A 20,452-nucleotide genomic window follows, 5' to 3' on the forward strand; every position below is an offset into this window, starting at 1 on the left:
GTCCAGGTGGTGCTGGAATGGCACAAGATGAGGATCTTGCCTTTACTCCATGGCAGAGCAGACAGGAACACCATGCCACGTGTCCCCTCTCCCATTTATTATGTTTCTATCAATTTATTATATATAATTTATTACCATTTATTATTTATGGCTTGCTGCTGATCAGAGCCTTATCAGGAGAGGGGTGCTGGCAGAGACGCCTTCCCCCCTGAGTGTGACTGAATTCTGATTTCAGAGCTGACAAATTACCACAGGGCTGTGGCTGCTTTTAGTTATTTGCAATTATACAAATTTCTGTTCTAGCTGTGCTGTCCCATTCCATGGGAGCAGCCCCTGGGGTGTGGGAGCTGCCCTGCTCTCGGGTTTTGGGACTGGATTTGGGATGTGGGTGGAAAGATCACACCTCTGAGACTGGTCCTAACAACCGTGCACTGCTGCTGGGTGTTTCAGAGACTCACCCCCAAAATAATCCCCAGACTGATCCATTCCCAGCCCCTGGGACAGCAGCTGGATCACCCAGAGCAGCTGAGCCCAGCATTCTTTATTTCTAAACTGGTGAAGCTGAGCCCAAGGAACCAAGAAAACCTCAGTGAACAGCTGAGCCCCACGGTGGGAGAGCAGGGGCAGGAGGAGCAGCCATGGGACAGACCTTCATCTTCAAATGGCACTCGTGCAAAATTAAACCCCTCCAAGCAATCACACCGTGGCCATTCAAATGGTGCCTTGGAGGAAAGAAAAATAAACTGAGAAATGCAAATTAGGGATGTAAATCTTCCAGGCTGTGTCTGGGAGGTACCTGTTTAATTAGCATCATTGAGCAGCCTTGATGTGGTAAGTGCTAAGGAGGAAACTTGCCAAATTTCCCCAGTTTTGATAGCAGGTGACTGGTGTTCTGTTTGAATTTCCACCTTGTGATTGTTTTTCTGTACTTGCCAGAGTTGCTGTGCTGCCTGTACCGTGAGGAATTTGCTCTTGTGTCCTGGGTATCTTGGCATCGAATTTATTCATGTGATAAATACGAATATCCCCGTGAGGGAGTGGGTTAGGGAGTTCCTGAGCCTTTGTTTCTCCCTCACCACTGCCTGTCCCAGCTCTCTGGTGCTAACAGGTACCACACAAATATTTTCAACACCAATAATGTTTGTGAGTCGTTGGATGCTTGGCCTGGGAATTGCAGGTGAGACTTCCCCGAGGTGCTGCTGGGTCCCCCAGGCACTGCCTTGCCAGGTTTGCATCCCTCTGGCAGGCTGGTGCTGCTTCTCAGATGGCTGTTCCTGACCTGTCACCGTGGCAGACAGTGGGATTAGGATGATGGAGTGCTTGGAGAGGATAAACAATAATGATGCTACACCCAAACAAAGCCTTTCGCTCCCCTCCTTTCTTTTTCTGTCGGTTCCCCATTCAAGCTTAATAAGATCAGTACAGATAATTTCTGTATTCGTGCAAAACATCATTTTCCCTCCTGTGCTTTGCCAGCTGCACTGCGGTTGGGAAGGCAAATCCACACTTTCTCCTGCGTGGTTCTGAATGGGTGCATCTGTTCCTCGAAGATAGGGAAAGGAGGGTGAAAGGGCTGGAAAGGGAGAGAAGAAATCAGATGCAGCCTGGTACATTCCTTCTGTGGAGAGGGAAGCATGCAGGAGTCAGATTTTTGCAGCACAAGCTCAGTCCTGATGTGTTTTGGAGGTGGGTGAGTGTGTGGGAGAGGCAGAAAAGGGGTTTTACTCTGTGGGATGCCCCATCGTGATCAAGGTCTGTGCCTGGGGCTGGTCCTGTTCCTCCCCGGCTGGAAATCACAGCTGCCTTGCTCCTGTCCTGTGCAGAACTCATTCCCTGGGCTTTCTTTCCTCCCTCCCTCCTCTTTCCCCCGCTGGAGAGGAAGGGGTTGGATTTTCTCCTGTTACCTGGTGTGTCCAGCTGTGAGCCAAGCCGGCAGCCTGGGGCTGATCAAACCCTCCCGTGGCCTCCACCCAGCGTCCCATGGACATTTCCAGTGCTCTGCCCAAGCCCAGATCCCGGCAGTGATGCTCCAGCACCTCCCCTCCTCCTGCTGCCACCGTTTTGGGCTCTCCCCTCATTGCCTGAGACACGGAGCCATCGCCAGGCACCTGCAGTTGGCTTTGGCACCTAATGGCACAATCAGCTGAAACGTCTTCTTCCTCCAAAACAGGAGTTTTTCAGCCAGAGATTCTGGTGATGTCCCTCTTTTCGAGGTGAGAGTCCCCCCGAGCCCTCTGCTGGCTTTGTTCTTGTTTCTCAGGTGGGTTGTGGGTCCAGAAGTTTTCAGATATGGGAAAAGCTTTGGAGTGAAATATTGAAATATGATGCACTCCACTTAAAACAAGGGTAAGAGATTCCCAGAGGGTCTTGACATGGCTTTTAGGAGTGAAAACGTGCCCATTTAACAGCCTGAGTGGCTGAAGCAGAGATGTGCTAAATGCCAGGCTTTGAAGCTGTGCAGGGAGTGGAGAAGGTGCTGGATGGGGGTCAGGTGCCTTCCTCACCTTCCTCAGAACAGAGCTGGGCTCCCAATCCAATCCCCCAGGCTTGGATTCACCCAAGTGAGCAGTTTCTTAAAGCTCCTTTCTTTTCTCTCCAGCTCCTTCGGGAGGGAAAGCAGTGGGTGTGGGTTGGTTTGGGTGAGCAGACCCTGAAAACACCATTTGAGCTTTTAGTGATGTGGCAGCATCACTGTGTGCAGCAGAAAAGGGGAGAGAAGGCTGCTCCAGCTCTCAGCATCCCAGGAGAAACTTCCAGTGAGCTCCCTGCACAATTTGCTGCTCTCCTTGCTGCTGATGGGTTCAGGTAAGTTTAATCCCAAGGGCACTTTGGGGTTTTTAGCTCTTTGCATCTTGCAGGCCAGCACTCAGAGATAAATCCCTTTAATTTGCAGAGCTTTCAGTGGCAGTGAGGCTTGTGGAACATGGTTTGGACACCCCTGGGCTGCTCCTGCTGTCTGTTTTCATGGCAGCCTTTGGAAGGAGCCAGCAGCAATTTTTGGGGCTGGAGATAACCTGGGAGCAAGTGTGCAGCTCCTGGTCCCTCCCAAATCATAATTCCCAGGGTTGTGAAGGGATTTGGTGAGGAAAACACTCGAGGACAAGCAGCCAGGCAGCTGCCACCTCTCACCCTGTGATTTTGAGGGTGGGTTTGCAGGATTTTGTGCTCAGATATTACTGCACTCCTTGAATGCTGGAGCAGGTTCTGCTCTGGAGCCCTGCAGGGGAAACTGCTGATTCTTACAGCCCTATAAAGCTGATGTTACCACCAAATTGTTGTAACACTGCTTTAAGGGATTTTTGCCTTTCCGTGGTTGCAGAGTCTGTATTTCTACACTAAGAAATCAAGAATCAAATAATTGGATCTCCCTCCCCTTTCCTATAAAATCAAGCAATTGAATCAAAGAGCTGGTGGCTTGAAAAGACAGAGAAAGGAGTTCATTTTGGGCTGCCTTTATTGGCCTCTTAAATCCTGAGCTTTTCAGCCTGCTGGGAGTGTTCTATCGATCCCTTTTCACAGCTGTGAGTAGGATGGGCTCAAGTGCCCCTTTTCCTGGGACCTGGCAGGCAGCAAGAGTTTGTGGGAACTGGGAAAGGGATTGTTATAAATGCATATCATATTATTGGCTTTTTGCAAGTATTATAATGAATGTTATATGTATAAGGTTAGAAAATTTTGTTGTATTAATAAAGTTTCTTATATTTCTGTTATTGATGATATTTAGAAATAGGGGTATAATACACATATATGTTGGGCTATAACATGATATTAAAGCACAAACTACTTTTTGTTTATATAACCAAGAGACTGAAAAGATGGTCAGAGACCTGCCCTGCATCCTAAGATTATTTTATCCAGATGAAGACAAGCAATCCTCCAAGCCCTCCAAAGGGAAAATTTATGGCACCCATTATGAGAGGACATAAAACCCCGTGGCACCAAGAAGATTGATCTACTGGGAAGGGGGCAAGGAAAAAACTAAATAGAGGAACATCAAAAACCCTAAGAAGAATGTCTGAATATGCATGAGAATTTATGGATATGTAGTAGGGTTCTCTTTTTAAGGGACAATCCTTTGTTAGTAAGGTGTGCTCCCTTGGCTGAATGCAGAGACACCCGGCTGTATCTGTATATTTTACTTTATTTTTATCTCCTAATTGTCTTTTTATTAAACTTTTAAATTCTATAAAAAAATAAGTGAACCTGGTTTTTCACAGGTGACCCCAGTGCTGAGCAGAGGGGCTGTTCTCCTGACCCACCAAGGGTAGAGTGAGGTGTGAGGAACACCTTGAGGAGGGAGAATTTTGTTGTTTGGCGGCTCCTGAGTGGTTTGGGATTGTCCTGAGAGCAGGAAATGCTCCCTGGGCTGGAGCTGCCAATGGCCCGTGACTGGTCAGCCTGGAGGCTGCTGAGGATGCAGCTTCATTGGGATGCAAATGGATGTAAATTCATGTAAACATATGTCTCCGTGCAGGTAGCAGCTCGTGCCCAAATTATGCAAATGTTCTAATCCAATAAGGCTAATGTCATGATTATCCAGCAACACGGGGTTCATTAATATGGTTCCCTGGCTCTTACACCCATCACTGTCAACATGATTACACTGAGGCTTCCAGCATCGCTGGCAGCTGGAGCTGCTCTCGGGGAGGGAAGAGGACACCCAGGGCATGGTGGCACCAGGAAAGACCCTTCACCTGCCTGGTCACTCCTGGCCAAGGTGCCACCTCCCTGCCACAGATTTCCCAGCTCCTGCAGAGCAGCATTTCTCAATATCCGTGCTGTGATCAGATGAACAGGACTAGCAGGGCCATCTAGTGACTCCTCTGGCTGCCAAGTGACCTGGGAGGTGCCCCCCTCAGCACCCTGTAAAGTTTGTATTTTGAGGAATGCCGCCTGTCTCCCATTTTTGCAGCTGGTGGGTATTCTTTGCTCCCAAGTTTTGTTTTCCCTGGATCACCACAGAGCTGGAAAATGCTTGGGCTTCCCTTCAGTGGAGACAAACTTTGTCCTGAGTCGGGTGACATAAGGTCAGGCAGCTGAACAGCCCGTGGATCTGAGAGCATCCTGCCTGCCCCAGCCCTGCCAGGATTGCTGCTCTCCAGGCAGGAACCAGCTTGTCTGGGCTGTGGCCTCAATTTCTTCCCTGCTGCCCCTCAGGTGCTGCTGTGAGTTTGTCTTTGTGGTGCACGTGTGAGCAGCACTGCCTGGTTCAGGGAACCTGGGGTAGTTGGTCTCTCCAGCAGCCTGATCCCACAGTGAATCTGTGGGATCTTTTCTTCTTCTTCTTGCTCCTCTTCTTGCTCCTCCTCTTGCTCTTCCATTCTTGTTGGTTTGTTTTTTTTAATGTTGGCGTGATACTGGGATTTGTGGATGGAGCCAGGAAAACTCCCTGGCCTCCACGATGGATCATTCCCTCACAGCTCATGGCTGAGCCTCATGAGCCAGGGATGGAGAGGACATGTCCCAGCCCTGGGAGGAGCAGCAGCCAGGACAGAGCAGTCCCAGAGCTGTGACAGGTGCAGGGGTTGCACAGGGGGGTTTGGGTAGATTGCTTTTGACAGGATGTCATTACCCTGACGTGGATGTGGGAGAGGAGCAGCTATAAAGCTCTCTTAATGCAGCCAAATTGCTCTTTAATACTGCAAACCCAAGATGTTATTTCGTGATTCCCTGGAGCTCACTCTGCTGCCGGTTCTTGGTGGCATTTTTCCCTCTGCCTGCATCCAGCTCTGAATTCCTGGAGCGTGGCGTGGGAGCAGATTCCCCCCGGTGCCTCTGTGGAGCTCGGCTGCTTTCTGCCCTCACTCCTGTGTTGACTCTGGGAGCTGGTGTGACTCCTGAAATGCCTCTTCCCACCAAAATGTGAGCAGAAAGTCTATCCATTTCCATGGCAACAGGGCCGGGCCCTAAATGCTGATGGGAACTCTGTTTCTGGACATTTATGGAATGGGAAGAGCTGGGGGTGCAGGAGGCAGCAGTGCCCAGCCCCAGCACGTATCTCCAGACCCAGCCACCAGAGGATAAGGTGCTGCTGCAAAATTAACACCAGGCTTTGCTCCTGGCTGCCTGGAAAGTCTTGAGGAGGAATGTTGTCATCCTCCTGCAGCTGGGAGACTGTCGGGAAGAGGTAAAAGCAGGGTAAAACTCCTAAGACAAGTCAGCTGGATAATCTCAGAGGACGTTGTCTCCAGCTTGGAAAGGCACTGAGAGCAGATAAAATTAGTCTAATAGGAGTTGATGCTGCACAGAAGTCTCCCCTCCCTTGATTGCAAGGGAGTGGGTCCACGTTTATCTCGCAACAATCAGATCCAGCACTGTGTGAGAGGGTGAGGCCTGGTGATGGCAAACCCCTGCTAAGGCTCTGGAGTTCAGGGAAACTCACAGATCAGGAGAGAAATCTAAGAAAAAAACTCCAAAAAGGTTCATCCCTGTGCAAATCCCCCTGAGGACTGAGCCCTTGGCAGTGCTGTGCCCCAAGATCAGACGTCACTCTCCTCCTGGGCACGGTTTGGATGGATTTTCCTGCAGCTCAGGCTGTGCACAGACCCACCCTGGTGAATCCCTGTGTGGATTTACCCCCAGAGCTGAGATTTACAGCAGCTGAATCCCCAGTTGTCCCCTGTGCTCGATGTGCAGTGCTGGCAGTGAGGTGTCAGGGTGCACGAGCAGAGCAGGTCCCCTCCCCAGCAGGAGGGCAGACGTTCCACAGGACTCCAAAAGAGCCAAGTGCACTAAAATTACAAAAGAAAACACCAACTATTTTGGGATTCACATGGAAATGGCAACATATGCTAAACGTTAAACATCAGCCCCTACTGAAAGTAGAACTATTCTGGGCCCATCCTGAAGATTCAGGGAGAGCTGGTGCCTCCCTCCCTCCTCCTGGGAGCTCCTTTCCAGGTCCATCTGCAGGTGCTGGCCAGGAGGATTCCATCCACCTTTGCCACTGGTTGGGTGTTCCATTAAGTCTCTGGGAACCTTAAGCAATATTTTGAGGGGAGAGGGCTCTCCCCTGCTGGCATTTGGCCCTTGCCTGGCTTTCTGCAAGGGTTTGTTTGTGTCTGCGTCGTAATAGGATGTGGGTTGTATTCCACCACAGTGATTTTGTTCACAGCTAGTAATTGCTGGTTAAATCTGGTCAAATAATGGTTGTTAGCAGGGCCTGTTGGAGCACAGATAACCTCAGATATTATCCAAGCAGAGGAGCAGTGGGGGCCGGGATGCACTGGGATATCAGCGCTGCTGGGGAGCTGTAATCGCCACAGCCTGGAATAAGCTCCTTAGGATTATTTTTGCCAAGTTTCCCAGTTATCATCATTATTATTATTGCTTTACTTAGCAAATGCAAAGGCTGTTTGACCAGGTAAGGAGAGCAATCCACTGGATGGGCTCAGCCAAGCCTCCCCAGCCATGGAGGGCAGGGATCTTTGAGGGGAGGCTGCCAGGAGCTGTGCGTCAGCCAGGAGACAGTGCCCTGAGCGAGCCAAGGAGCCAGGCACACGTTGCTTTTCAATTAACCCCCTTCCCATGCACACAGCCCAACTGCAGCTCACTGGAAGAAATAAAAAATATGTTTTTACCTCCCAGCCAGGGGAACTGAAGGCAGGGTGAGTCCTGAGCCACCCTGGAGGGATGGAGGGGTCTCTTCCAGCAGTGTTGGCATCCCCTGGCAGTGCTGATACCCCCCAGTCCTGCAGCCAGATTGAGCTGGTGGTATCTGCTGGCACCCTCTCCTGCCTACCTACCCTCTCCTCCTACCTACAGCCTCCTGCTGCCGGTACTTTCAGACTGAAAAATGGCTGGGAAAAGCAAAATTCCAGCTAGGGCTGTGCAGGCTGGTGCTGCCTGTGTCACCTCCCTGGGGACACTGGCAAACCTCCCTGTCCCACCTCTCTGAATTCCAGGATGAGATCCAGAGGCAGTGAAGGTTTTAATTTGGCAACATCTCTCTGTGCTTTCTCCAGCAGAGCAGGGGGACTCAGAGAGATTTTGAGCTGAGCAAGAAATAAAGAACCGGTGGGTCAGTCACTGAATCCCTGGCAAGCAATGGGATGTGCCATCCTGCTGCTGTGCTTTCCATTTGGAAAGGAATTGATCAAACTGGGATCAGCCCCTGCTCCCATTGATTTAAACCTGGAACAGCAGAACTTGATGCTCAGCATTTGGAAGAGAATTGTTTAAAATGTGTCCTGAGGACAGCCTGTGTTTTTGGGTGCATGTTTAATCTGTGTGCTGCAGTTTTGGGGGCTGTAGGAATATTCCTTCTGTTTGCCCATTTGCAGGGCAGCTCCAGAGGAGGAATCTGGGCTGTGGCACAGGCAGAGTGAGCGCCACAGGCTTTTTCTGGATGTACTTAAACCTGTGCTCGTGCCCCTGTTCAGGACTTGAAGAGAAACCTTGGTGTTTTCGGAGCCTGGTGTAGAGTCGGGGTAATGGTTCCTGCATCCCACATCCCAAGCACAATGTCACAGGTGCTGAGCTCAGGATCTTGTTTTCTTGGGAGAAAACATGGATTTTGACAGGAACAATTGCTCTGCCCCCTCATCCCATCCCTGCTTTGATGCTGGCTCTGTAATGACCACCTCCCCCTTCCCTGGAGGCTGTCCCCCCTTCCTACAGGGATGGATATTCCCTGACAGAGTGGCTTTGCTTCCTGCCAGGCAGAACTGTGGTTAAAATTGGCATTTTAACATTTAAACTCTCTCCCTTCCCTCCTGGGGGCTGGTGGGGAGCTCAAATTCCCCCTTCCAGGGCAGCAGAGGCCACGTGCGTGGGCAGAGCAGCAGCTCTGAATGGCCCTGGCAGAGCCAGGGATCAAATCAAGTCACATTCCAGGGCATTAGACAGACGGTGGGAATTAAGAGCTTTACCTGGAAACTGGCTTTGTATCTGCAAGCCCTGCTTTTGTCTCCTAGCCCAACTTTCTATTTTTGTCCCTTTCACCTTCTGTCTTGTCGAGTGTGACACGTTTGGGGAGCCCCCAGTAAATCTGGGGCTGTGCAGCCCAGGAGGGATGGGAATGTAGGAAAAGTGTGGTTTATTAAAGCCAAGCTGCTTTGGGACTCACCAAAAGCTAAGAAAAGGCTCCAGGTGCTTTCTGTAGGCTTGGGGTGGGGCAGGGACTACAAAGTCCCATCTGTGCTACAAGTAGGGAGTCTTGGCTTTGGTTTCTCTTGGTCTATAAGGCTGGTGATGGGATGTCCCTCGGGGGCTGACCCTGCCCTGCTCCAGGGAGTTTGTCTGCTTCAATTCTGCCTTTTCTGCCCCCTTGTTGCTCTTCTGAATCCCTGGCTGAGCTGAGCATCTCCCATTTGGTGCTGCCAGGCCCTGATCCCAGCTGTGGATGCAGGAGGAAGAAGAGCTCAGAGGTTCACCTTAATTCCCAGAGCCTTGATTTTCTGTCCTGTAAAACAATCTTTGCCTGTTTGGGTCTCGTGCTCTTTGAGGAAACCTTTGAAACGATGACGCTTTTGTAATGGTAGTAACGGCATTAGGCCCTCACACGTAACTTGATTCTATTTATTTATTTATTTGTCCTTTCTTAGAGGAAATTGCTGATATTTTCTGGGCATCAGGCCCAATTTCTGCTTCATTCTCTCTGAGTCCACACCACATCCTGGATGCTGCACCAAAAGATGGAGCCTGTGTGGATGAACACACCCAAATCCGGAGGTATCTCCTTCTGCTTGCCGTGATGTTTCCACCCAGCATCAGCCCACCTGCGAGATCTTCAGCTTCCCTGTGCAGAGCAGGTGGCATTTCCATCTGAATTCATGTCCTGGGAATCCTTGGATATGGGAAAGGGGTTAAACTGTCTGAGACTGGGTCTGTAACAGGCAGGAGCCACCTCAGAGGGAAAATGTGGCAGGGACACAAAGGAGCAGTGAGCTGTCTCCTGCTCTCCCAGGTCATTAGATCATCCTTAGATGTGCTTCATGTCTAGGTACAGAGCAGTGACAAGTTTGGATGCTTCAGGAGAGAAACATTCACTTCCCTGTGAGGAGTAAATTGGGTTCGTTTGCCTGGTGTCAGTATGTTATGACTCAAAGACATGCATTAACATCAGCCAAAATCTGAATGAAAACTGAACTCTGCTGTAGACAGAAAGGTTGGGTGTCATTTTGTTGGGATTTGGGGGAAATCCTCTGAAGAACAGAGCTTTGATTTTAATAGTGTGCCAGGCTGCAGGAGCCTGCAGCTCTGTGTGCATGGCTAAGGGACGTGTCAGGTCACCTGGTGTGAGCAGCTGGAGGTGGTGGTGGCTGAGCAGTGTCCCCAAGTGTCCCAGCCTCATGCCAGACCCCCCAGAACTGAGCCAGCAGAGAGGCTGCTCCTCTGAAATATTTCAGCCACATTTTCCTGTGCAGGGTGAGTTACTTGGGCAGGATTTTGCATCATTTTCTCACAGTGTTCCTCCTCTGGCACTCCTTGCTGAAAAGTCCACTTTGGGTAGCTTGTGAAGCCACAGATTTATTGGTTTGAACACAGGGGGAAATGAGTGAAAACAGCAGTTTGAGACCAATTCCCTGAACAAAGCACAGCTCGGTGTTTTCCAGGGAGCCTGTGGCAGGAGCCTGTGTCTGTCCTGGCTGGGGCTGGGGCCCTGGCCATGCCCAGGAAGGAGCAGGAGGTGTGCTGAGAGTGGCCACAATGACACTGAGCCCTGGCCCAGCCTGTTCCTCACTTCTCTGTGATGCTGTAGCAGCTCCATGGCACAGCCACACACCGCCTGGCAGAGGCTGTGCCACCCGAGCCACGAGCAGGGCACATGTGCTGCTTCAGTCCCCGGTTTGTTCCCAGTTCCAGAAGCTCGTCCTGCTGGTGCTGAGCTCTGGAAGGGACATTGCTGCGGGCTGGGACAGCAGGGATCCGAGTCGGGGCTGTCCCTGCCCCTGTGAGCAGCGGGGAGAGGCCACTGGTGCCATCCATGCCCCCGGCTCAGGATGTGGCACAGCAACGCCCTGGCACAGCCTGGGGTGACCTGGGAGGGCCCGGGGGGTGGCACGGTCCCTGGGGGGCTGTCACGGACCCCGGGGGCTGTCACAGACCCTTGGGGCTGTCACGGACCCTGGGGGGCTGTCACTGACCCCGGGGGCTGTCACAGACCCTGGGGGCTGTCACGGTCCCTGGGGGCTGTCACGGTCCCTGGGGGCTGTCACGGACCCTTGGGGCTGTCACGGACCCCGGGGGCTGTCACAGACCCTTGGGGCTGTCACGGTCCCTGGGGGCTGTCACGGTCCCTCTCCACGTCCGGGATGTGACACAGCAGGACGAAGGCTCCTGACCCTGCCCAGTGACCTCCGGCCCCCCGAGGGGTCTGGCAGGGACCAGCCCTGCTGTGACAGGCGGATGGGTCAAAGCCACCTCCCCACCTCCCTCCACCCCAGCTTGTGCCGGCTGCCCCCGGGGCTCCGCGGCCGTGCTGGGGAAGGGGCAGGGGGCGGCTGCCCGGGCTGGTGGCCGTGCGGCCGGGGCGACAGGCCGGCCACATCCCTCATTCCTCCGCTGCTGGGTACCGCTTTGTTGCTAGCTGGTGACATCACCCGAGAGCCCACCCCCTGCCTCTTATCCGTCTCTCCGTCTCGCTCATTTATTCCCAGGCAGCGCTGGCAGGATCAGGGGCTGTGCGAGCGCCAGGGCTGGCAGCAGCAGCATGCGTGCGGCCACCGAGGCTCAGGGCTCCACAACCACCTAAGGGAGCCTCCCTCCTCACCTGCCTCCGCAGCCCCCGGCACAAACTTCCCTCTCCCGCACGGGCTTCTCCGGGGGGGCTCGGCAGCGACAGCCGCATGCATGACACTCCGAAAAGGAGAGAAAATGACCATAAGTATCCAGGAGCACATGGCCATTGACGTCTGCCCCGGCCCCATCAAACCCATCAAGCAGATCTCCGATTATTTCCCCCGCTTCCCCCGCGGGCTCCCCGCCGCCGTCGGCCGCAGCAGCAGCGCCCTGCGCCCCGCGCTCAGCCAGCCCTCGGTCAGCCCCGCCGAGGCACCCCGAGAGGATGAGGAGGATGTGGACCAGCTCTTCGGAGCCCACGGAACGACGCCCGCGGAGCAGCCGGCCAAGAGCCAAGCGCCCGAGGAGCAGGTGGACCCCGAGGGCTACGAGTCCGACGATTGCAGTGAGTTCCTAAGTTTCCGTGGGAGTTTGCTGGGTGCCGAGGGCAAGGGTGGGTGTTGGGGCTGGTTGCCCGTCTTGGGGCATCCTCGCAGTGGTGCTGGCCGTCCCGGGGATCGCAGCCCTGAGCGCGGCCGGGGGGGCTCTCCCGGAGCTGCTCCGGGTGGAGGGGGGCCCTGGCAGAGTCCGTGCCGCAGCCAGGCTGGCTGCTGAACCCAAAGTAGGGAAGTCTCCCAAGAGCCACCAGTTGCTGTCGTGCTTGGTGCACTTCTCTGCTTCGTCCCTGCTGGGCTCGGCGCCTCCAGCCCTCCGGCTGGGCTCAGACCCTGTTAATCCGGCTCGGTGGTGCAGGCTGCTCCAGCCACGCTGCCGATGAGCTGGCGATACGCTCCAGCATCAGCCGGCTCCACATCGGGGAGATCCGTGGGGATGGCATCCGCCCGGGAGGGCTCTGTCCTCTCCCTCGGCCAACTCCGGCGTGCCATCCCTCCATTCCTCACCCCCGGCCGCAGTCACAGCCCTGCAGGAGACCAGGGGGCCTTTGGAGCACAAGGCTTTGGTTGTGGTGGATGCAGGTGTTTGCAGCAAGGGTTAACCCCTCCCCACCCGAAACGTCCTTCCCAGCCGGCGCCGTGGAGCTGCAGGGCAGCCGCTGCCCGGCTCCTCCGGCCGAGGCCACCGGGGTAACCCGATTTCCCTCGGAGTTCCAGGAACCCCAAGGGCTCCATTCAGCCCAGCCCCCGCGGGCCAGATCCTGCCCGGGGCTGAGCACAAAGTTTGGAGCCGGGAGATGACGGGGAGAAGGGAGTGGGTGCTGCTGAGCCGTGCTGTGTCCTGGGGGAAGGGGAGGCTGAGCTGCTGAGGGCCCAGCGCCGGGCAGGCGGTGCCTTTCCCTTTGCAGAATGTCACAGCCCTGCCTCGCCACCGCTGCCGGCCACTGCGCTGCTGCCATTTCTTCCACACCCCAGAGTGTGACCCCAAGGAGGGCTCCCCGAAGGGCTGTGCTGCTGCAGGGTGGCACGGCTGTCCCTGTGTCCCCCTCTGGGAGAGGCTGATGCTGGGTGCCATCCCCAAGACTGACACAGCCTCTGTCCCCACGCCGGTGTCGGGGTCAGGCTCTCCGTGGAGAGGCGACAGCTCTGGCACTGCCAGCCAGAACAGCTCAGCTAAAGCCTCGTTTGTCCCGGCCGGGCACTTAAATGGGACTTTAACCGGCTTTGGGTCATTTGCTGCTGTAATTATCCCATCGCCCTTGAGCAGAAACGGGAGCAACCGGGCTGCAGGGCCAGGGGAGTGCCAAAGCACCCGGGCCCCCGGAGTGCAGCGTGGAAGACTCACATGGAAATTGCTCAGGGTGCTGCATTCTGCATTTATCCATCGGCAACGCTGGATGCTGGATCCTGGTGCTGGATCCTGGATGCTGGATTCTGGATGCTGGATTCTGGGTGCTGGGTGCTGTTTGCTGGGTGCTGGATCCTGGATCCCGGATGCTATATGCTGGGTTCTGGATGCTGGGTGCTGGATCCTGGATCCTGGATGCTGTTTGCTGGATCCTCGATCCTGGATCCCGGATGCTGGATGCTGGATGCTGGATGCTGGGTGCTGGAAGCAGCTTGGCTCCGTGCCGGGGCCGGCGGGTGTTTCTCTCACCCAGGCTGGTGTTGGGAAGTGTTTCTTGCAGCGTAACAGGTGTCAGGCAAAACTGCTGAGGCTGTTTTGCCAGAGGTGTGGTGGGGTTTTGGCTGGCAAAGGCGGTGCCAGGAGCAGAGCAGGGAGGTGGCAGTGCTGGTGTCACATCTCTGGGGACAGCACGGGATGGCCCAGACACCCCGAGGACACCGCCTGGCATGAATGTGCAGGATGAGACTGTCACTCCCCCATGTTTAGCAGCCAAGTTGTAAATCCAGGCAAGAGCTGCCTGTACCCATTCCACAGGCTGGGAGCAGGGAGGGGATCCGTGCAGCCTGACTCGAGCCATCAGCTACGCTGGGGAGTGTGGATGAGCTCCCCCACACCTCTGGAGGGTGATTCAGGGCTGCTGCATTAGTCACCTGCACTAAATTTCCCCTGGAGAAGCTGTCTGTGCCTGCAAGTCAGGACAGCACTGGGGTTTCGGTGCTCTCAGTCCCCTCGGGGGGCAGACGCCGTTCAGGAGGTCTCGGGGGATGTTGGTGCTGGAGTCTGGGTGCAGCAGCCACAAATCGAGGTTTTGGTGGACACATCTTGCCTCACTCCTCAGAGATGTGCCCAGCCCAGCCCCGGAGAGGTGCAGGGAGAGGGATTTTGCTGTGGCAGGATCCATCGGGAGGAGGAGGATTGAACAGCTCCCTCCTGTTTGTCCCACTGCCTGTGGGTTTCCCTCCTCCAACGCCAAGGCGATGCTGCTGGCTGCCTGGGTGGGAGGAGGAGAGCTGCCCCTGCCTGGAGAAATGCAGCAATTGTCTGGGTTTCCCCAAGCTCCTTCCTGCCTGGAGTTACTGCTCCAGCCTGGAGGTTCTGGGGTTTTTCCAGCAGGACCTGAGCTGCCATCCCAGCCCGAATCCCAGAGCCCCAGCAGGGCTGTGTGGAGAGGGCAGGGGAGGTCCTGCCTGGCCCTGCTGCAGCTCACCTAGCCTGGATGTCTGCACCCTGCTCTTTAATCCTTTGCTGAGTCGTGCTCCAGACCCCACCAGCAAACTTGCAGAGTCTGTGGAGCTGCAGTGTCTGCTCCCATCCAAGCAGGGCGGCCTGACCCAGCTTTGGCATCTGCAGGGAGCAGGGATGTGGCAGGGGGGGATGTGTGTGTGGAATCCTTCCAGAGATGGGCAGGGACCTGGCTGAGGTAGGAGGACAGGTGGGGCCAGCCATGGGAAGCTCAGGTTTGTGGTTCTGGACACATCTCCAGCAGCCTGTTGAATGCAGCGAGTGGCAGGGAACAGGCAGGGCCAACCAACACAGCAGAAAATGAGTGGAGACATCTGGGCTGGCTCTGGGATCACTGGGAATTGCATGGAGCCAGCTCTTCCCATCAGACCTGCACTGCATCAGCAGTGCTGCTGCGAGGATTTGCAGGGTTGTGGTGGGCACTGCTGCCATCCCAGGGCCCTTGGAGAGCCTGGCAGAGCACAGGTCTGCCCTGTGCTGGATGAAGCAGGACTCTCCCTGCAGCGGGTTTGTCCCCAGCAGAACTGCTGAGGAGCAGGAAGGAAGGAAGGAAGGAGGCAGGAGAAGTGGGAAATGTGTGTTTGGTGCAGAAGGATGGTTTGGTGCTGTTGGACCAGCATCTGCTGGGAGCTGAGAGGAGCAGGCAGGGAAGGGGGAATTCGCTCCTGCTGCCTCGAGACACCTGTCTGTCACCTCATCTTTGGCTGGTGCCTTGTGACAGCAGCAGCTCCCCGGGGTCCCCAGCCACCAGGGACGCTTCCCACCCAGTTGGGCAGCACAGTGCCAGGGAAACTTGGTTTGCAAGGAAAATAAGCAAATGCCAGCTAGATGGCAATGTGCCACCTGTGAGGAGCTGGCTCTGTCTCCCATCTCCACCAGTTTCACCCAAATGCTGCTGCCCCTCCACTGCCTGCGCCTTCCCCTCACAGCACCAGCAGGAATTTGTACCTGAGGGATTTGTAAAGGTCTCTGAAACCTCAGCACGAGCAGAGGTAGAGACAGTCCCTGTGAGGGAGCACTGCCAGGGCTTCTCGCTGGGGACAGCTCTGGAGGGAGCAGCCATCCTCCTTCAACAGGCAATCGAGTTTCCAGCCCTTGGAGAAATTCCCCATTCCCTGAGCTGCTGTTTGGCTTTGGAAAGAGGCTCTGGTCACACTGGAATTCCTTCCCTCCTCCAAATGTGTTTGGCTTTGGGTTTTCAGGTGAGGAGAGAGCTTGGCTGCAGCAGGAGCCGGTATCCCTGGAAGTGCTGCCCATCCTGCTCCTGCCGGCTCTCTGGGACTGTTCCTATGTGCACAAACCCACCCAGTTCCACTTCATGCCCAGTTTTATTCACGGAGGAGCAGCCTCCTGAGCTCTGGAGCTGCAGCAGCATGAAAAGCACTTCTCCAAAGTGCAGCTGAGAGGCCAGTCCTGGTGCACGGCAGCTCGTGACGCCTGCAGCGCCACACAAGTTATTTAGGAAGACTCTTATTTTGAGCAAAGAAGATAATTAGGCAGGCAAAGCCATCATGGAGATATTAATTACTGTCTGTTTGAAGATGTAAAGAAGAAGGAAGGTCTGAAGGGGTGCAGGGTTTGCAAGTCACCTGGCAGTGCTTTTGGCCAGACAGGGGGAGGCAGAGGAGAGGGCGAGGAACGAGCAGGGTATTTACTTCTGAAACGCAGCTCCTTAGCATATGCTGCAACTGCTATTTATAAGCTTTGAATCGTCTTTTCAATCCAGATAAGGCCAAAAGAAGTATTTTTCTCGCTCAAGAAACTAAACAAACCACCGCTGATTTCAGCAGAGCACGGCTTTGCCAAGCAGAGCTCAGCCTGAGCTGAGGAAATGTGTGCAGGTACAGGGCAGTGTCACACCTGGTGTCCCAGGGCAGCTTTGGGCTGACTCTGGATTAGCTCCTCTCTGCTTTCCTGGGGGATAGATGGATTTTTGGGATGTGCTGGTGTGGGTGAGCTCTCACACTTTCCTGCTCACCATCCCAGCAGTGATGCAGGCTGCACATCCCCGTCCCCCAAGGATCCTCCCTCTTGCCAGGGATTGCCCATGGCCAGGGACACCCTGAAGTGCTGGAGGTGAACACGGGGCACCAGGAGAGGAACGCACACGAGGGTGAGCAGGGTCTGTCTGGGCATCCCTCCTCCAACATCCACGGAAGCAGCATATGGGCCGTGGCCTCTGGCACCTCTGCTAATGAAGGAGCCACAGAGCTGCTGGATAACGAGGTTCCCTCCTCCCACAGCCTGCCCAGCCCTTCACCTTTCCCAGTTCCAGGGTGCAGGAGGACAGACAGAAGTGCCACCCCTCGTTCCACCACACTCGAGCTCATGGGGTTCCCAGATCTCTTTGTATTTAACACTGAAGGCAGTTTTGGGGGGTTGCTAATTGCAATACAGTATTTCATTAAAGGAGGAGAGCGGGAGAGATTTGAAGGCCATCTCTAAATTGAAATTGCTGAAAGTCTAATTGCTGCTGACATCAGGGACCATTTAGTGCTGTAAAACATAATTGCATCTCTGAACTGTTCTGAGCAGATAAGTGTTCATCTGAACACTCCTCCTGGAGAAGACAGAAGAGCTGATGAGCATCCATCACCCAACCTCATGAAGAAGCAGCTCCCTGCTCCAGAGCTTACCAGGGGCTGGCGCCGTGTCTCCAAAACAAAGAAATACTAATTGCAGCAGATTTTAAATGAAAAACCCACGGCCAGGCAGGGAACAGTTGCAAGACAGAAAAGTTGTGTTTGTTCCTTGCTCCTGATCCTGTTGAGTGCAGCCACATCCGTGGATCTGCTGAGGAGGGAAGGTTTCCTGCCCCTGGATCTGGTCCCTGCTGGGGTTTTTTGTAGGGCTGGGAATGTCCTTCCCTGCCGGCAGGAACAGATCAGAGTCCTGTGCTGCTGATGGGAATGTTCATGCCCCAGGATGCTGTGCTGGCCCTGGGACATGTCCCAAAACCTCTCAGAGGATCTACACTCATGGAATGGCTGATGGGAACGCCAACTTTCAGACATATCCCATTTCCAGCTGCCTCCCCCACCTTTCCCGGCCGATGTCGAATCCTGCGGTGATGCCGTGGCTGGAGCTCCATGCTGGGTGCTGCCATCGGGGCATTGCCAGCCCTCAGGGCCTGCAGCTCCTCGGCTCAGCACCTTTGGGATCCATCCCTGAGTGCACAGCAGCGTCCTGAGTGGATCTGTGCCCAGGCTGGGAATGCTGTGGGTGCTGGCTGAGCTCAGCCCAAGCCACAGGAATTGCTGGTGCTGTTTTCCAGGGATAACCCCCAGGCTTTTCCAGACCTCGTGGAGCAAGTCCTCAAGCTCTGCCCCATGGTCCAGTGAGGCAGGAGCACACACAGAGCCATCAAAATGTTCTTCAGCAGCCCAGCTTGGAAATGGCAGGAGATAATTTCTGTTCCTCCTGAGGAGTCATTTACCAACATTTTATATGGGGCTGTAAGTGCACAGAATTACTTGCTGCCTTTCAGGACCTTTAAAATTATCTCCATTGCAAGGAAAAATTAAAGCAATGGAAGAATAGGGACCTATCTTTTATAGTGCATTAAAAAATACCCAGTCTGAAGGTTACTGAACCTGTGCTTTCTGTAAGGGAGAGCTAATCCAGACAATCCCCAGCAGTCTTTTTACTGCTCCACTCTGATCTCCCTGGCACAAAATCCGTGAGCAGATTATCTTGGGAGCAGCAATGCTGATAAGCAGAGGGACTTAAGGCTTTTGGACTTCTTTTTAATTAGTTCTATAGTGGGGTTTTTGTGTGTGCACCTCAACTTCTGCTGTAGAGCTTTGCTGGGCTGTCTGATGGCAGTCACACCTGCCTTGGGAAGGGAAGGAGTGTGCTTCATCATCACTTCCAGGCTTTGCTGAAGCTTTTTCTGTGAGTATCAGTGGCTCTTCCATGTCTTGGGATGAGAAATTCTTTTCTTTGGAGCATGCCAGGCTACAGAGAGAGCAGATCTGCCAGCCAGCACAGCCCAGGCGCCTGCAAGGACAGGGGCTGGGGAAGGGAGCAGAGCACAGATTTATCACCACATTTTGCCTCTCATCCCACAGGTATAAATAGAAACTCCTTCAGCCTCGCCTCACCCTGGGCACAGGCGGGAAATGTCAGCAATAAACAATAAATTCCTGCCGACTGTGGCGGGCTGTGGCGGGCTGCCCGCAGGCCCGGCCGGGCCCACAGACACATCTGCTGCTTCTGCTGCCCTCTGATCATTTCCTGGCCCACTGAATTAATCAAAACGCCCAAAGGTCAGTGGGAGAAGAGGCCACCTTCCCGTGCAAGTTGGATTTATTTTTCCTTTTAGAGCCTGTGTTAAAAGCCAGGCCCTGGCCAGTGCCTTCCCATCAATCTCTCCCAGCTCACGGAGAGGAAAGAGGGTCAGAACCTGCTAATGAGTTCAGTTTTCCTAATGGTTATTTTATCATTGGAGCAGAATAATTGTAATAATAATGATACATCCTGCCTGCTGTCTGGAGAGCGCCAAGCTGCCTTTGTAGTGCCTGACAAAGGCATTTATTTATATTTTTTATTTGCAGCCTCTGTGATTAGAGGGCAGTGTTCAGAATAGCCCAGTCGAGTTAAATAATCCTGGTAACAGCGCTTTGAGTCTAATTGCTGCCCTTTTCTTTTTTAGGTACTTGCTCCCCTAATTAAGATCACAATCGAGCTGCATCTCGAGTGGGAGGGGGAAAGCAATTAAAGAAAGGGGGATTAGGTTTCTCTGCAGAGGTTTGGGGCCCAATCCTGCCAGCTGGGGATGCAGCATTGCCACAGCCAGGCCTGGATGTGCTGCCCAGCCCCTGGCTCGCTGTGCTGACCACTGCAGGAGCACAGGGGGCTCCTGAGGGTTCACAGGGTGCTGATGTGGGGTGCAGGGGTGGCTCCCACCCCTGGTGTGTAGCTGCAGCTCTCCTGCCACCTCCTCAGCCCTGAGCTGGAGCTCCAGCCTTGTCTGTGCCTTCCCTGCTGTGCTGGATCCATCCCTGGCTGTGCATTCCCAGGATGTACCAGAGGCTGTGGGACTGTCACCATGTCCTTAACGTGTTCCATGAGTCCTGGGCACCTGCTGGCTCCTGCCTCTGGTGCCAGTGCTCACCCCCAGCTCCACAGCAGCCCCTTGGCTGCCAAACCCCAACTTCTCCCCATCCCATTTATCAAACAGACACATTTTTAAGCAATTAGCACACAGTGTGCTGATGTTTCCACATCTCCCTGCCCAAGGGCAGACCCTTCCTTGGGAACTGAGACTCCCCATCCACAAAAAAACCCCTCTCTGCTTAGAGGAAAACCCCTCCAGGACTGGAGCAAAGCCAGGGTTGGATCCCTGGTGCCCTCACACCCCTGGCAGCTCCGAGAGGAATGGGAACTGCTGGATGCTTGCTCATGGACCTGAGTCCCCTGCAGAACAAGCTCCTGCCGCTGTGTGAAGGTGATTTTGAGTTTTACCTGTCTTGCTGGAGTGGGGCTCCCCGCTGCCCTCACCCCTGGGGCTGGCTGAGCCTTTGTCAGTATTTCCTGACCGAATTTTTTTTTTTTTTTTTTTTTTTTAATTTTCATAGATGTGTTAGTGGGGAGGGGCATTTCTCATTTGGAGTTATCCTTCCTGATTTGACCGATTTTTTTTTTTTTTTTTTTTTTTTTGCCTGCCAAGCTTTTTAATTTGTTT

The 20,452-nt window shown here is 54.2% G+C and overlaps 1 protein-coding gene across 1 annotated transcript in view; it reads left to right on the forward strand.

Annotated features, from left to right (window-relative positions):
- The first annotated feature begins 11,594 nt into the window (after positions 1–11,594).
- DOC2B (double C2 domain beta) overlaps positions 11,595–20,452 on the forward strand; it is a 28,748-nt gene continuing 19,890 nt past the window's right edge. The window contains exon 1 of the mRNA XM_019008650.2: positions 11,595–12,127. Coding sequence (XP_018864195.1) covers positions 11,794–12,127 — 334 coding nt within the window. The 5' untranslated portion in view covers positions 11,595–11,793. The remainder of the gene's footprint in view (positions 12,128–20,452) is intronic.

This window comes from Parus major, chromosome 19 (genome assembly GCF_001522545.3).
Source record: "Parus major isolate Abel chromosome 19, Parus_major1.1, whole genome shotgun sequence".
NCBI lineage: Eukaryota > Metazoa > Chordata > Aves > Passeriformes > Paridae > Parus > Parus major.